General features: G+C 41.0%; 1 protein-coding gene across 1 annotated transcript in view; it reads left to right on the top strand.

Annotated features, from left to right (window-relative positions):
- LOC145391002 (limbic system-associated membrane protein-like) overlaps positions 1–13,909 on the top strand; it is a 51,514-nt gene extending 37,605 nt beyond the window's left edge. Inside the window, exons 10-11 of the mRNA XM_080265734.1 lie at positions 12,748–12,885; positions 13,691–13,909. Of these exons, the coding sequence (XP_080121860.1) occupies positions 12,748–12,885; positions 13,691–13,909 (357 nt within the window). The remainder of the gene's footprint in view (positions 1–12,747; positions 12,886–13,690) is intronic.
- Positions 13,910–14,259: the final 350 nt, after the last annotated feature.

Consider the following 14,259-nt stretch of genomic DNA (forward strand, 5'->3'; position numbering starts at 1 on the left):
ATAAATGGAGAGAAATTGTGAAGGAATAAGTGATGACGCAGCGCTGAGGGGATATTCTCCCACATTTGGTCTGATCAGCTAGTCAGGTCAGGTGCAGGTAAGGGGATGGATCTGTTATGATGTGGCAGGGGTAAACCAGTTCTGCTGTCGGGCCCTGCTGCGGATGTCACTGATTGCATTGCGCAGTTGACCCTTGTGCAGTGTGGTGCGGTGAGGATCTGTCCCTTCTCCCCTTTGGGGCTAAGATGCGAATGAATATGTTTGAATGGATGAGTAAATGGGGAGTGTGTCGTCCTGTCTCGGCTACCTCCCTTTCCTTGGGGGAAGCAGCCTAGGTATATATATATATATATATATATATATATATATATATATATATATATATACTCAAACTTTTCCTCTTTGCTAAACCTATATTCCATGTTTTAGCCACACATAACGTAGCCGGTACCACAACACCTTCATACAGCCTTCTCCTTACATCTATTCTAAGTGAACGACATCTAAACACTTTTTCATTCCCCCCAGCACCTTTCCTACTTTATTCATTCTAAACTTCACTTCTGCATCTACTCTTCCATCCACAGCAACATGTGACCCTAAATACTTATAATACACTACCTCCTCAAGCAACTCACCATTCAAAACTATATTCATCCTTCTGTCATCTACCAACCTCGTACACTTCATCACTTTACTCTTTTTCTCATTTACTCTCAATTTCCTCTTTTCACAAACCTTTCCAAACTCCTCTACCAACTGTCTCAACATCTCCTCTGAATCAGCCACCAGTGCAGTATTATTCGCAAACAGCAGCTGATTCAGATTCCATTCTCTACCATCATTCACCAGACCCAAGCCTCCACCTAACACTCTTGCATTCACCTCCCTTACAACACAGTCCATACAAATGTTAAACAACCAAGGCGACATCACACATCCTTGCCGCAGCCCCACTCTCACGGGAAACCAATCACTCACAGTATTTCCCACTCTTACAAACGCTGTAATATTTACATAAAAACATCTCACTCTTTTAGCAACCTACCATCAAGTCCATACTTGTACAGTCTTAAACCAGTCCACAGTTCACTAAAAGATCTAACTTCCCAGAATGGTTTGATGGCAATTGTGCCAGAGCAACGACCCAAAAGGCCTTGATATATAAATTTTACTTAAAATCAAAACCAACTGAATCTCTCAGTCAGTTTAAAACTGCTGGAAACCATGCAAGAGTATTAATAAATGTCATCAAATCAAACTTTGGTCGCAACCAAACATCCAGACTACCGTATTAAATAATCCTCATGACAATAGAATATTCTGGTCAACTCTAAATTCATTTAGTAATAACTTTATCACGTCATCACCCATTCCTCGACTAAAATCTTCTGATGGTGACACTATAAATGACCTGAGTGGTTAAGTGAACATCAATGCCAGTATATTCCCATACAGGACGTCCCTGTACTAGAACTTGGCTCTCCCGACACTGCTCCACATAAGACACAGACTTCATAAGTAAAATCCATTCTAGACAATTTACCAACCAACAAAGCTCCAGATCCAGATGGAATTCCTCCAGATGTTTTGAAAAAGTGTTAACAAGAACTTGCTCCTGTTCTAGCAAAATTATTCAGGGTATGCATACGTACTTTTCCATTCTCCAGTTCTTGGAAAGAAGCCAATATCCACTCAATTCCCAAGAAAGGAAGTTCCTCTGACCCCTCTGATTACAGACCAATTGCTATCATATCTTCTCTTGATTAAGTATTTGAGATTGTAATTAATAAGCACATTGTTAAACATCTTGAATCCAACAACTTAATTAGTGATAGACAATATGGTTTTCACTACAAAAAATCCGTTGTTGATAGGCCATGCTCTATTTCCTGGCTCATACCATTCATCAGTCAATTGATCAACATGGACAAAGGTTTAGACAGAGTGTGGCACCGTTCCCGGCAACCCAAACTCACTTGCAATGGTCTGTCATCTTTTGTTCCCCTGATTTCCTCGATTCTCGGCGACAGGACGATAAGAGTAAAACCAGATGATGTATATACCAATTTCCACTTGATTAGTACCGGTGTGCTACAAGGATCTGTTGTGGCTCCATCCTTCTTCTTAATTCATATTAAAGATCTCTTATCTGTTACCCATATCCCCATTCATTCATATGCAGATGACTCAACACTTCACAGTTCATTCACACTTAAACACCAGTTCACAAATTTTAATATCTATAACTCACAATTCAGTACAGCAATCTTCATAAATCAGGACTTTTATAAATCACTGAATGAGGACAAAATAACACTGTATCATTTATCACTAGGAAAACCAAATACACGCAGTTTACTATTAGACAGATATTGCCTGATTCCTATATTGCCTTCAAAGCTACTAATATTCCTACCTCTAAAAGAATACAAAATCTCGGTGTTTCACATAACAGTGCGCTCAGCTGCACCTCTCATGTTAGATCACTTGCTAAAACCACTTCAAAGAAACTTGGGTCATTGCTGGGTCCGTAACTTCTTCACTGACGACCAGTTGGCTATACAGTAATTTACAAGAGTCATGTGCTTTCTCAGCTGGAATATTGTTCACCCTTGTCGAATGGGTTTGGAGAGTTTGCACTAAAACATCTGGGCAAAATTCAGAACGAAGCTATTAGAATTAATAATAACCCTACTGTTACAAACGAACTACCTCCCCTATAAGTAAGATGAAATGTTGCTTCCCTTGCATTATTTTGCAGTTAATATTATGGCAAATGCTCAGGCGAAGTTGTTTCCATTGTGCCATCTCTCCACGCCTTCCCTCGGCATCTCATAGCGCTCATGACTAAACTGTCACACTGCCATATTGCAGAACTTCTGCCTATCAGAATTCTTTTATTCCTCGAACTGCATCTCTTTGGAACTCGCTTCCCCAGAGAGGTTTCCCCCCAAATCTCAACCTAAGGCTGTTCAAGTTCAAATGTTACAGATTTTTTATGAATGGAGGACACCCGTAATGCGGTGTATGGATTTTTTTTTCTTTTGTTTTTCCTTCCTCTGTTCTTTATTGTAAAAAAAAAAATACCACTTTGATACTATATTCTGTTCACTTTAAATATGCTAACGATTGCCATCTCACCATCTTGAATGCTGAGATATAACAAGAGATTAACACTTGAATTCAATGCTAATAACGGAGAGGTGATACTGAATTTATGTAGAGCTGTCGGATTCCTTATTCTGTCATTGATGCACAGGAAATCGGCTGAAGAAGGATTAAAATTTACACCAAGTGAACAGAATATAGAAACAAATAAGAAACAAATGTGAAGGTCAAGGTGTAAAATGTAAAAAAAAAAAAAAAAAAATCACTCATAAACAAGTGCTACAAAATTCACAAGTGCTCCAAGGTTGATAGTGTTCCTAAATTTTTTTTCTAGTCCCCAGTCTTCTAGAATACGACTCCCAGCCGCCGATGGTATATCGACGTCCCCATTAGTACTGCAGCGTGAACAGGGAGAAAGGAGGAACTAATCACGGAGTACCATTTGTTAGATTATCTCACAATACGACCTACAGTTATCAGTGTTATATCCAGGTTCCCACTTGTACTGCTAGGTGAATAGGAACAAGGGACATTAAATATATAGTGACATTAGATGGCAGGTCTGGTGGAGGAAATGTCGATGCATAGAAAGCAAGAAGCGGTGCCAAGGCACAGCAAACCTGTCCCTGGCAGTCGTTTTAATGCTGACGTATAAACACAACAGGATATCTAGTCAAAGATGTCACACATCAAGTTTGTAGGAAATCGGGTGAAAACTGACGATTTTATGCCCATTTGAGATTTTAGGCCCGACCCACCTGACACTGACCCCCAAACCGCTAAGGGTGACCCTCCTTCGTGTAATGAAGCATGTTATATAATGCAGATTTGAAAGAGGAACCTTTAGGTTTTGGTTTCATATCGATATGACGAATTTGAAAGGTGTTGTGACGAGAAAATGATTCCTACCCATTCCCCTTTTTTTTCCTTTTTTATATTTTGCGGTCATACAGCCTGGGCCTTGGCCCAATATGGTCCAAAATATAATCAGGTGATCAGAAGGTCATAGCCCATCATCCCTGCATTTTAGTCAAAATCGCACCAGTAATTTTTGTGAAAAGGTGTTAACAGAGAGACAGACAGAAAGACAAACAAACAAACAGACAAACCGAGTGAAACCAATACCCGTCTCCAAGCCCCTCTGTGGCGGGGACGGGTAAAATTGGTGCCATGAACAGCCACCTTATTATGTTAGGTTACAAGGGAGCTATTTTCCATAGGGAAGCCTGTGAGGTGGCCCTTGCACTAGATGTGCTGTAGATTGTTTTAAATATCTAGGGTCACATGTTGCTGTGGATGGAAGAATAGATGCAGAAGTGAAGTTTAGAATAAATGAAGTAGGAAAGGTGCTGGGAGGAATGAAAAAAGTGTTTAAATGTCGTTCGCTTAGAATGGATGTAAAGAGAAGGCTGTATGAGGGTGTTGTGGTACCGACTGCATTATATGGGGCTGAAACATGGAATATGGGTGTAGCAGAGAGGAAAAGTTGGAATGTAATGGAGATGAGATGTCTGAGGAGTATGTGTGGAGTGACGCGTATGGATCGGGTGCGAAATGATGAAGTGCGAAGGAGAACTGGAGTTGTTCGGGAGATGGCTGGCAGAGTTGAGCAGAGGGTGTTGCAATGGTTTGGGCATATGGAGAGAATGGATAATGAGCGATTGGTGAAAAAGATAACTAGATCTGATGTGAGAGGTGTAAGGCTGAGAGGAAGACCACGAATAGGATGGATGGACAGTGTGAAGAGAGCGCTGGATGCGAGAGGGATGTCTGTTGAGCAAGGAAGAGTGGCTGTGCGTGACAGAAATAAATGGAGAGAAATTGTGAATGAATAAGTGATGACGCAGCCCTGAGGGGATATTCTCCCGCATTTGGTCTGATCAGCTAGTCAGGTCAGGTGCGGGTAAGGGGATGGGTCTGTTATGATGTGGCAGGGGTAAACCAGTTCTGCTGTCGGGCCCTGCTGCGGATGTCACTGATTGCATTGCCCAGTTGACCCTTGTGCGGTGTGGTGCGGTGAGGATCTGTCCGTTCTCCCCTTTGGGGCTAAGATGCGAATGAATGTGTTTGAATGGATGAGTAAATGGAGAGTGAGTCGTCCTGTCTCGGCTACCTCCCTTTCCTTGGGGGAAGCAGCCTAGGTATATAGATAGATAGATAGGTTTTTTTTTTTCTTTTCTTTCTTTCTGGACCCTGCCTAACTCCAGCCTTGGGGTGGAAATGAGGCCGGGATGATGATGATTATGATGATGATGATGATGATGGTGATGCTGATGAGGCCCCAGGCTCATCTGTATGCGAACCCAATCAAATGCAGACTGAAACTGCATTTCTGTAGTACTTAAGGGATGTTTGTATAGCCATATGGTTGAGTCACCCGGTTATATGGGCATCCTTCTTAAAGTACCAAATGATGATGGTGCGTGAAAACATTACATAGAGCAAAGACAGCTAATAGCAGGATGGCATAATGCAATGGGCACTGTAGGTTCATATGAAGGCTCATGCTATTGAACTGGTTACCTTGGCCAGAACTTCATTTGACAGACAGTAATCTTTAGAGGAATGAAGCCATGTAGCTCTCAGGGTCGTATTATTACCTCGCCTGGACGGAGTTCGGAGAGGTATTGTTTTTTGTCGAGTTTCTTTGTTTCTTTGTTAGCAACATTACAGAAAAAAGGCTGAATGAAATTACATGAAACTTTCAGGGTATCCGGGCACTGGTCCCAAAAGAAAGTGAGTAAATTTTGGAGGTAATTGAGTGTCCCTTAAATGTCGAAATCAAGATCACGGATTTTCAGGGGGCTATAACTTGAAACCGGTTGAAGTTTGAGAAATTTACTAAAATCATCGTACAGGAACTCCCATCTGGGCTTTCATTTGGCACCATGAACTTTGACCTTGAGTGATCCTGAAAGGTCAAACTCAACATCACGGATAATCAGGGTACTATAACTAGAAACTTGTTGCAGATAGATATTTGCTATTATTAACATATACGAAGTCCCATATGGGGTTTTAATTTGTACCATGACCTTAACCTTGATAGGTCAAACTCAAGGCCACGGTTATTCAGGGGACTACAACTCGAAACTGGTTAAAGATAGAGATATTTACTATCATCAGTAAATAGGAAGTCCCATATGGATTTTTAATTGGTACCATGACCTTTGACCTTAAGTGACTTTGAAATTTCAAACTCAAGGTCACGGATATTCAGGGGCTATAACTCGAAACTGGTTTAAGATATATATACTATTATTAACCCGCCCCGTATCCACGACGTACGATGCACGTTGCAACTTTTTTTCATGCTCAGTCCCCACAACGTACGATGTACGTTTTGCTATTGCAAGGTCAGTCGTTTGCACATTTTTCAAATTTTGAGCATGATTTTTTATCTGTATACACGGTACACCTTTTTCTACCACACCTTAGTACATTTTAGTACATTACTGATAATGTGTGTGGTTGAGATAGGCTCATTATAATAGTAAAGCCTGTAAATATGTGATAATACGACGCTCACTATAATAGTAAAGCCTGTAAATATGTGATAATATGACGCTCACTATAATAGTAAAGCCTGTAAATAAGTAATAAGTTATATAAGGTTGAAACTGGTATAATGTTAGTGGAAAAGTATAATGTAAGTTGAAAAATAGAATGTAAGTTGAAACAACAGTCATAGTGAGTAAATTGTGGAAGAATTCCGCAATTTTCATGTGTGCGTGAATGAAACAACGCTTATATCACATATATTTTTGTGTGAAAACCAATATATTCTTGTACTACATGTAAATTTCTACCAGATTAATAAATATGTACGTATTTTGAGTGGTTTCCAACAGATACCCTACCATAGAAAGTACGACAGTAGCAGCACAGCTACACAAAACACACTTATCGGGTGTTCAGAGGGTCACCTGTCTAGACCATTTATAACCTCAGGTGAGCACTTTCTTGGTGATTTTCCATTGTTTCTCTCCAAAATCAGAGGTTTGAGCAAAGAAAAAAAAGTCGAAAATTTGTAGGGTTTTGGAGGTGGGTTTTGTAATAAATTTGTCGGTACAGGGCGGATTAAGTCTCATATGGGCTTTAATTTGACACCATGACATTTAACTTTGAGTAACCTTCAACAGTGAAACGCATGATCACGGATTTTCAGACGGCTGTAACTTGAAAATGGTTGAAAATAAAATAATTGCTGTCACAAGAGGTTTGTTGTGCCTGGCATCACTTGTTGAAACTGAAAACATGAAGAATAAAAGCTCCATTTATGACAGTTTCCGAAACATGTGGTGATAAGAGAATATGCCATACCTTTTTGTACTGTTGCTTACTACATTGTAATGTGGGATGCAGACTATCACATCTAACAAATAGAGGTGTCTCATAAATGATCGTAAGATGTTAACATTCGTGTACGTTATTAATATGACTAGTGTCGGAAATTTTTTTGGATAAATGGCGGTACTTATAGTGTTCGTTCTTGGTCTTAACTCGTTGAGTCTGAGGAAGTCTTTTTGTTTTTTCTTGCCATCTCCTAACGATTAGGATAAACACTTTGCACAGGAGGGGTTAGATGTAGCTTTGATAAACTCCTTTAGTACTGGAGGCTTTCCAGAGTTCAGTAAAATAATCTGATAGCAAAAAGATGAAATTTACACTGGACGTGACAAGACGTTAAGCAACACTCTATCCTCATACATGTAAAGATATAAAGACGATAAAAAAAAAAATACATGTGACCACTTTGAACTATGGTGTATTGACTGCCATACCTAACGAGCTGTGGAATGCACTATGTATTCACACTGCACCATTTAGTTAACTCACCCTTTTTCACTTGTTTATACGATGTGCGAAAGAGTTGACATTTCCTCAAATATTTCAGCAGTCATTACTGTCCGTCTCATTGCTGCTCATATATGGGTTCTCTTGGCATGTATTTGATAAGTTTTTCGGTTCCGCGCCACCATCATGGTGGTGAGGAGTCTGATTGTAGTCAAGTGTCCTATGGCTGTATCTGTAATTATATTCTTTATCTATCTAGACTATCTGCCATTTAAATTATTCATTATAATTAACGATATTCATTTGACTGGATATCATTCTAAACTATCTATCTATCTATTGCCAGACGCCATAATCCCGTAAGAGGTGGCCCCTTGACTTTGAGTTATTTGTGTAACAGGGAGGGGCACTAACCCTCCACCAACCCACTTGTTGACACGTAGGGAGCACGTATGGTTTGGTTATATGGTTACCAACCTGCGTTGTAAATGGTTTCTTGGCTTACAGGAAACCATTTGACTTGTCACTCAATGTAAAGCCACCTGTAAAGAAATGAAAAGCAGTAAGAAGTGACAGGAAAGATGCGAGAAATAAGAAGAGAGGAGGGCAGACACAGAAAAAGAATGATAAATGCTTAGGAAGAAGCAGGCAGCACTACATCAAGTGAGTGGATGATATGTTTTTATTTGATGGTGAAATTTTTATAGGTTATTTTTTATATTTTCTTTATTATATTGAAATTTGAATATCTATGAAAATCTGATCAACAGAATAGTTTGTAACCTTTATCTATTACATTCATGCCAAATTTGGAAAAAGAAAGTTGGAGCACTGATTTCGGAGATCACATTATTACAGTTTCGAAAAAATTCTCACCCGCAAATCTTTTTATGGATTTAGCTGAACATGTTCTGTGAACTACTTAGCGTACTAAATAATACTGTTCGTACGAGTTTCATTCATAACCAAATGGCCCAGAAACGCATTTGCCTCTTCACTGTCTGTTGTACAATAATTTTGTGTTAATTTTTATTTCTTTTCTTATCTTTAATTGAATGGAAGTAACTGAAATGTCCAGGGCAAAGATTCCTATGGTCAGAGTGTATGATAAAACGCTGACTCAGTTTTTAAAATGTCAGTGTAATGACTGGGATATTATTAATTTTGAGAATGCTCTTCTAACAAAATGTAGTCTTGACAGCTTCATAGGAATAGAGCACCTCTAGTTGCTGAGATATGTGCTGGAGCTTTCCTTTAACGATGTTTTTGTTACAGAGGTGGCCAGCATGTCAGGGGTTCATCGGATGAGGTGCTGTTCATTGCTGACTTTCCTGCTAAGCTGTTGCTTCCACCTTCTTTCTACTCACCTCCTGCACAGTGTATCACCCGCCGACTTTCTCAACACTGGGTCTCGAGGGCGCACCGCCTTCCACTTCATTTGTTAACCACGGGATGCTAGAGTCCAAATACCACCCCAATTTCCGCGGTATATTTTCAGAGTAATATCCATATAAAGGGCAATGAAAGTAGCATATAACCACTGAATTTATGTGTTCATGTTAACCTATGTTAACCAAACCTAACCTAGCTTAACTTACCCTAACTTACCAAATATGATGTAAATGCGATACCTGAGGAAGCTATGATCAGGATATGCCCCACTCACAAATATGTTATTTATTACACACTAAACAATTGCATTTGCAACGGATGTTTTTATAAGAAAAAATACTTATAACTGCATAACGTAATTTGCGAGCATATTAATTTAAATATTTATATATCAGTGGGTATAATTCCGAAATAATATCACATCCACTTCTTCATCCACAGGCTTATCTCTTGTATACCACCTGTTACCCAGCTACTTACCCGACAACTTATCTAGCATCTACTGTATCATATTTTGTTTTAACCTTTGAATGCCCTGCTGCTGGAGGACACTGTCTCCTGTCCTGTGGTTTTAGGTATTCTTTTCTTTACCTGTGAAATGTTGTCACGTATTGCCCAGTTTATTCTTGTTGTTGCCAAATGATGTTACTCAGATTAGGAGAGACTTTTCAAACTGGAATAATGAAATATAGCCTTTATTTAACCCATTTACTTTCGGATGCTCTCTTTAGCTGAGTAAAATGGTCTGGTAGGAGGACGAATAAAAGAGACATTACTGAGTCAGAATAATGTGGTTAACCTTTAAAACTGGTGATGTGTTGTTCAGTTTTTTTCTTGCTATTTCCGGACGAGGTTTTTCAGTGTTGTAGAGACTTTACGAAATAGATTGATAAGATATAGAGACTAAAGCCAAGCGGTGTGAGAGGCTTCGTAGTGTTTTTTCTTTAGCATTTCATTCTGCACTTTACTGTACACTCTAGTATATACTTTTATGTTATTGATAACTATATTAGTATTAAAAATTATATAATACAAGAAAATGTCACCGTGTAGTATACAGAATAATTCGATATGGAAGAGGTGCTACAAAGCCTCGAATGCCACTTTGAATATGGCCCACACCCTTCACTTAATCCTTCACCACCTTTCATTTCCCTTTGTCTGAAAAACAATATTTGTCTGTAGAGTATATACTGTACAGTGTGTGTGTGTGTATATATATATATATATATATATATATATATATATATATATATATATATATATATGAATTGTGGTCCCAAACTAATCTAGATATGAACCCCGTGGAATGCAGGATAAAGTATCCCCTTTCCTTTAGTCCACCATCCTCCATTTCAAGGATCTTTTAATACCTGGCAACTCTCCGCTTGGGTTCTATTAGTGCCACTGCGTGAAGGTATCAGTCTACTGCACGCGTAAAAAGTGGCCTTTGATTAAAGAGACCAACCTCCACAATATGATGATGACTAAGATTTTATTCTGGCTACAGAACAGACGATCTGGTGAGGCTGAGGGCCATTGGCATGTACCAGAGAGCCGTATTGTATGTGGTTTTGAAGTTTTCGTAACATCTCTTCCTTTGCGAATTGTTCTGCATATTGCACTTCAATTTCGTCTTGCATGTTGTTGATACAAACTTTGTTGATAAAACTATATTTTGTAAATAGCATAAATGACAAAATCAAAGTGTAATGTGGGAAACAATGCCCTTTATGAGGGTAATATTTAACTCTAGTTCGGAAAGTATCTTCAGAGCTGAATGAAATTGTTCTGTGGTACGTCACTGGAGTGAAATGGTTAACAAGATCGAATTCCAAGTGATTTTAGTGAAATCGTACCACCTCTTCTATGGAGACTTTTTTTTTTTTCCACAATGCACCTTAATGTCTCCTTCTGTTTTTCATCGATGATATAGTGATTAAAATGGCAAAGCCAGTAAGATGGTGTAATGTGCAATACAAATCGCTAAGGAGGAGATTTTATGAAACTTCCTACGCCACTCGGAAATGGCATTCAGTTACATATCTTCACTTGGCTGTTAAAAAGAATGGTCACCAGTATATATATATATATATATATATATATATATATATATATATATATATATATATATATATATATATATATATATATATATATATATTTAATACAAGTACCTGAAAAGCATTCATTATGCTGGTCTGTTTTTCTTCTCATGATCCATACTATCTTATAACTGAATAGGTTCTATGTAAACAGCCGTATAATACACATTTGTATCACGGTGTATCCTTAGTTCCTTCAAACAACATCTTTTAAAAAGTATCACATGATATTAACTTTGTATATGACCGACATGCTGTATTTGTTGAAAGGATATTAAGTAATGTTCATAGTACTTTAACATATTTTATTTTCTTTACCAAGGAATAATTTGGGGATAATACTCGCCCCATCCTGCTAGAGAAAAATGAAAGGATAATGATAATGGTTGTGGGGGTGAGGTGGTGAAAGAGGAGGAGGTGGATGATTACAATGGTCTTTAGAAGCACTACCATGAGAGTGATAATGAGTCAAAGGCCGATAGCTGGCCTCGCGTAACGTGCTTAGGCCGGCAAATCTATCATACACATTACTAGACCAGACTGGGAATACTGAACATATTCAATTGCCTGCCCAGTGCTAGCACACTGTCAACCAGCCAAGTGTAATATTCCGTGCCAGCCCAGTACCAGCCCATTGCCAATCTAGTGCCAACTTTACGTTAGCCCAGTACCAACACAGTGTCAGTCCAGTGTTTGGCTACGTGCCAGCAAGCCCTGAGCCAGCCCAGCACGGCAGTCCAGTCCCAGCCTAGACAGCAAACCAAGCTCAGGCCCAGTTCCATTTACAGTTTCAGCTCAATGTCCGGCTAGTGCCAACCGACTGCCAGCTAGCCTAGTGCCAACTCAGCCAGGAAGCCTTGTGTCAGCCCAGTGCCACCAGTGTATTCACAGTGCCAGCCCAACGCCGCCGAGTTGTAGTCCAGTGATAGTCCAGCCAGCCTGCCCAGTGAAAGCCCAATGCCACCCCAGTCTTAGCGCGGTGTCAACCCAAAGCCAGCCCAGTGCTAGCTCAGGGCCAGAGCAGTGACAGTCCTACGTTAGCCCAATGCTGGCCCAGTGTTAATCCAGTGAAAGTCCGGTACCAGCCCAGTTCTAGTCCAGTGCTAGCCCATTTCGGCTCAGTCCCAGCCCAGTGCTAGTCCAGTTCGAAATAGTACAGTTCAGTAACAATCCGGTTCTGCCTAACTCCAGACCAATGCCAGCCTATTGACATCCAGCTCAGTTATAGCTCAATCAACCAGCCGAGCTGCATCCCACTGCATGTCCAGTTAGCCATTCCTGTACCATCCCAGTGCTAACCCAGTGCAATTCCTGTGCCAGGTTAATACCATTTCATTGCCAGTTCAATGCTAGCAGTTTCTCTCCAGTGCCAGCCCAGTGTTGGCCCAGCCAGCAAGCCCACTTACGACCCAGTGCAAACCCAGTGTCAGTCCAGTGTCAGCCCATTGCAACCCAACTGCCAGCCAAGCCAGTCAACCTCGTACCAGAATAGTGCTAACCCAGCACCAGCCCATTTTCAATTACCCTTTTCCCAGCCCAGCCATTAAGCCCAGTAACAGGCCAGTGCAATCACAGTGCCAGCCCAGGGCCATCTCAAATCCAGCCCAATGCTAGGCCAGTGAGGCCCTAATCAACATACCCAATGAAAGCCCAGTGCTTGCCCAGAGCCATCCAGCCCTGTGATGGCACTGCCAACCAGCCGTATGCCAACCTACCGCAAGCTCAGCTAGCTTGCCCAGTCGTATTCCAGTGCCAAGCTGTTATTAGCCTAGTTCCAGTTCAATACCAGCCCAGTGCCAACCAAATATTAGCCTACTATCAACTCAGTTCCAGCCATTTCCACCTCTGAATCAGCAAAGTACCATTTCAAATGCAACCCAGTCCCAGCTCAGTCCCAGACCAGTACAACAAAAGTGTTAACCAGGTCACTGCCATCCCATCTAGTCAGCCCAGTTACAGCAAAGAGCCTGTTAGAAAGAGTTAATCCAGATTAAGTCTAGTGCCAGCTAGCTCCACCCCAGTGCCATCCAAATGTTGGCACAGATCTAGTCCAGCTCTGGCCCAGTGTCACCATTCCATCCCGCTCAGTAACATCACACTGCATGGCCAGCCAGCCAGCCTAATGCCAACCCAGGGTCAACCCAGGGCCAACCTAGTGCCAACCAAGTAACAACCCAGTAACCAATCCAATGCCTTCCCAGTTCTAACCCAGTCATAGGCCAGCCAGCGATGTGGCAACCCAATAACTGCCGATTACAATCTAGTGTCATCCAAGTGTCAACTAGGTGAGAGCCAGGCCAGTACCAGTTCTGTGCAAACTCAGACATCCAGCCCAGTACCAGCCAACTACATGTCTAGTGCCAGCACAGTGCCTGCCCAGTGTCACTCAACCTGATGCCAGCTACTTCATTGCCAACCAAATGCTTGCTCAGCCAGTCAGTGCATCACCAGTCAGCTTAGTGCAGTTCCGGTGCCAACCCAACGCCAGACCAGTGCCAGCCTAGGGCTAGACTAATGTTAGTCCAACCAACCCCCCAATAAAAGTCAGCCAAGTGCCATATCAGTGCCAGCCCAGTGCCACACCAATGCTAGTCCAGAGCATGCATAATAACAGCCAGCAAGTCAGCCTACTTCCAACAATACCAGCTTAGTCCTTTGCGCCAGCCTAGCCTACCTTCCCTGTGCCAGCTGAATGCCAGCCTTGTAGTAGAAATAGTAGTTGCAGAAACCACAAGCTCATCTGAATGTAAACCTAATGGACTGCAGGTGGAAGTTGCTCATTTCCCGTAGTCCACCCTCATCCTCTCGGCGGATAGGGAGGAGACAGAGGGATATTTGTAAAATCAGACAACTC

The sequence above is a fragment of the Coenobita brevimanus genome, chromosome 16 (assembly GCF_032717465.1).
Source record: "Coenobita brevimanus isolate Jiangsu-jjx chromosome 16, ASM3271746v2, whole genome shotgun sequence".
NCBI lineage: Eukaryota > Metazoa > Arthropoda > Malacostraca > Decapoda > Coenobitidae > Coenobita > Coenobita brevimanus.